At 35.3% G+C, this 3,881-nt stretch overlaps 1 protein-coding gene across 1 annotated transcript; it reads left to right on the forward strand.

Annotated features, from left to right (window-relative positions):
* Positions 1-262: 262 nt before the first annotated feature.
* On the forward strand, positions 263-1,944 carry LOC107424128 (NAC domain-containing protein 76). The gene is made up of 3 exons (XM_025069886.3): positions 263-428; positions 684-964; positions 1,129-1,944. The coding sequence occupies exons 1-3, from the start codon at positions 263-265 to the stop codon at positions 1,801-1,803; spliced, it is 1,122 nt and encodes a 373-aa protein (XP_024925654.2). The 3' UTR covers positions 1,804-1,944.
* Positions 1,945-3,881: the final 1,937 nt, after the last annotated feature.

Consider the following 3,881-nt stretch of genomic DNA (forward strand, 5'->3'; position numbering starts at 1 on the left):
GGTCAAAACACATTGCTTAAGTTGAACTCTGGAGTTTATAAGTTAATTTCTTTCCTCTTCCTACGCAACAGAACATACTCTTTCGGAGTGTATATATACTAATTAACCTTGTATTCGAATTAATTATGGAGTTAATTATATTAGACTAACCATTTTATATGAATGTTACTAGCTTTTCAAAATCCAAAGCATATATATAAATTCAATAGCTCTCTTCTGAATAATGATTAATACTATTTATGCTTTAAAATTAAGCAGGATGATGCCAGGGAATGGGCAACTCACAGTTCCTCCAGGCTTCCGATTTCACCCAACAGATGAAGAGCTCCTCTATTATTACCTGAGAAAGAAGGTCTCTTACGAAGCCATCGACCTCGATGTTATCAGGGAGGTGGATCTCAACAAATTGGAGCCCTGGGATCTGAAAGGTGCATATATGCTAATACATAATTTTATATTTAATTAATCACCATGCAGTACTTTTCCAGGTCTTGAAATCAATATTGGGTACATCGATCAATATTAATTATTAGTATGTATCGGCTAGTAACATCTTAATTAATTTACTTATACATACATATATATATATATATATATACATATATACCCATACATACATAAATGTTAGCTGTATATATATATATATTGGTGAATAAATGTAGCTATTTCAATTGCATTTGCAGAGAAATGCAGAATTGGATCAGGGCCTCAAAATGAGTGGTATTTCTTCAGCCACAAGGACAAGAAATATCCAACTGGAACTCGAACAAATCGAGCAACCACAGCTGGATTCTGGAAGGCAACCGGGAGAGACAAGGCCATCCATCTCAGCAATTCCAAGAGGATTGGCATGAGGAAAACCCTAGTCTTTTACACAGGCCGTGCGCCTCATGGCCAAAAGACTGACTGGATCATGCATGAGTATCGCCTTGATGATGACAATCATCATGCTGAGATTCATCAGGTAGCTAATTAATTTAATTTTATTGAATTGATTAATATATATTTATCAATTGGAATAATTAATACAGTACCACTCCAACATATGTGTGTGTATATATATATAATTAATTCATTTTTTATATAAATATTTATATATATATATATATATATATAAATATATATCAGGAGGATGGATGGGTGGTGTGCAGAGTGTTCAAAAAGAAGAACCAAATGATCAATAGAGGTTTCCAACCAGAAATTAATGGTCATGATCAAGAAGAACATGACTACATTACCAGTAGTACAAATATGAAGGCAAGTGGTTCTGGCTCAGTAGTAGTATTAGATCATCATCATCATCATCACCATCTGCAAGCACTATATGATTATACTACTAGTACTCCTTTTGACGGCTCCATGCACCTACCACAGTTGTTCAGCCCTGAGACCTCAGCTCCTCCATCCTTGATATCGCCACTATCTTTGAACAACATGGACGTCATTGAGTGCTCTCAAAACTTGTTACGTCTAACATCCACTAGTGCAACTACTACTACTACTGGAACTGGATCCACATGTGGAGGCCTAGGAGGACTGCAGGCCGTGCATCAGCAGGAGAGATTCAATGGTGGCGATTGGTCATTCTTGGACAAATTACTGGCATCTCATCACAGCCATCTGCAGCAGCAAGATCATCAGCAGCAGCAGCAGCACCCCCCACCTCCAAACAAATGCACTAACCCTTCATCGTCAAATGATCATGTACTTGCTACTACTTCAACCTCGTCTCACAGGTCAACTTTCCCGTTTCAATATCTTGGCTGCTGTGACGCTGCTGACATTTTGAAATTCTCCAAGTAGCTAGCTAGGTAGGTTTCAACAGTGCCATCATCAATCTCATATTTTCACTACCAATCATCCCAGTTAATTTATAACCTCTGTGGCGGGCCACTCATTTTTACTACAACCTAGTAGGCACTTCCATCCATATACTACGTATCTCGTCCCAATTCTGTGATCTCTGCTAATTTATATTTTTTTTTTGTCCATTTTCCTTCACCCCCCCACCACCCCCCCCCCCCCCCCCCCCTCTCCTGTTCTTGAGTATGGAATATGTATCAAAATGTAAATAACTAAGTTCAAACTTTAAGACCGATTGAGATCATTCACATTTTCTCTTAGATGGTTAATTTCTTAGATATTGGATCCTTATATTATTATTTTATATATTTAATTAAATCAAATTAGATCCACCAAGGTTGGCTCAGTTGGTAATACCCTCACATCCAAATTTGTGAGGTCATAAAGACTTTCAAGTGTAATATTTCAAACTTGATTCCATTACATATGACAACCAGTGTGGGCGGACATAAGAGGTACTAGCATGCTACTTAGCGTACAATCTCACATCGCTTTAGTATAGAACATGGGATGGTTTAAATGTAATGATAGTCATTCTCATAATGTTGAAGCCTTTGAAATGGTAGACTTCAAGATTCGAAATAACTCCGAAGTTAAGCATGCTTAGGAAGCTTTAAACACCATACCAACTGAGTGGTTAAATTGAGAGTGTGCCAGTGAGGTCTAAGGATGGATGACCTCCTAGAAAGCTTTAAACACCATAACAAATGCATGGTTAAATTAGGACAATATCGACAAAAAATGACAAGTCTACTAATGGAGTGGAGTGACAATATCGGCAAAGAGTGACAAGTCTACTAATGGAGTGGAGTGCTAAAAATCTTACTAAAGCCTGTGTCCAACCAAAAGTGTGCAAGTGAAGACATGATGTCCAATCTCATATCGTACAAATCTTATTAGAGCCTATACCCAACCAAAAGTGTGCTAGCGAGGACTAGAAGTGTGCCAGTGAGGACATAGTATCCAATCTCATATCATACAAATTATCAAAGCCTATACTCAATCGAAAGTGTGCTAGTGAGGACTTGGTGTCTGCCGTGGTGTTACAAATCTTATCACAGTCTATACCTGGCTAGAAGTGTGACAGCGAAGACCTGTTGTCCAATCCCTTAATGCTGTGGTATGGAACATAGGATGGTTCAAATATAATAATAGTCTATCTTATAACGTTGAGACATTTTTAGAGTTATTGGCTTCAGAGTTAGAAAGAACTCCAAAATTAAGTGTGCTCAGGCGAGAGTAATCGAAGGACTTCCTAGGAAGCATTGAACAAAAAATCCCATACTATAGGGACAATATCGGCAAATAGTGATAGGTATACCAAGTCAACCAGTGAAGATGGGGTGTTACATTGTAGATGATTTACATTTATACATGCATATATACAGAATGAGATCACTACAAGAATACAAAGATTACATTTGTACATGTATATATATAGAATGAGATCACTACAAGATACAAATAAGGTTACTAGTGTTTATAAGGATTACATTTATACACGTATATATATATATATATATATATATATATAATGAGATCATTACAAGAATACAAAGAAGGTTACTATTGTTAACAAGGTTAAAATTAAAGGTATGTTTGGTTGGAAGAATGAGTATTCCTAAGAAAGAAGGATTAGTTATTTAGTTACTTTTGGAAATAAAAAAATGGTGAAATAGGATAATTATTCCTACTCTTTATTTTGGTGGCAACAAAAGAAAAAAGAAGAAAAAATGTGGTAGAAGAAAAAAAAAATAATACGAAGCAATAAAAAAAAAAATTATTCTTTTATTTTAAGGAATATATATATTTTAAGATTTTCAAAAGGAATAGTAATTCCTTATTTTGAGAAATTGGAATTCCATATGAATAAATAAGTCCAATTTTTAAAATCCAACAAAATGAAGAAAAAGTACAATTTTAGAAATTCATATTCTATTCCACCATTTAATCGATAAATCAAATGGGTCCTAAATATACATGGAAAGCTTAAAAGAATATCGACTAAATATTTGATA

Source organism: Ziziphus jujuba, chromosome 8 (genome assembly GCF_031755915.1).
Source record: "Ziziphus jujuba cultivar Dongzao chromosome 8, ASM3175591v1".
NCBI classification, from domain to species: Eukaryota; Viridiplantae; Streptophyta; class Magnoliopsida; order Rosales; family Rhamnaceae; genus Ziziphus; species Ziziphus jujuba.

Bases quoted from the DNA above. Each gene is read 5' to 3' on its own strand.
- LOC107424128 (XM_025069886.3), top strand. From the start codon at position 263: ATGCCAGGGAATGGGCAACTCACAGTTCCTCCAGGCTTCCGATTTCAC. The intron at 429-683 runs GTGCATATATGC...TTGCATTTGCAG, and splicing joins GGAGCCCTGGGATCTGAAAG to AGAAATGCAGAATTGGATCA. The intron at 965-1,128 runs GTAGCTAATTAA...AATATATATCAG, and splicing joins ATCATGCTGAGATTCATCAG to GAGGATGGATGGGTGGTGTG.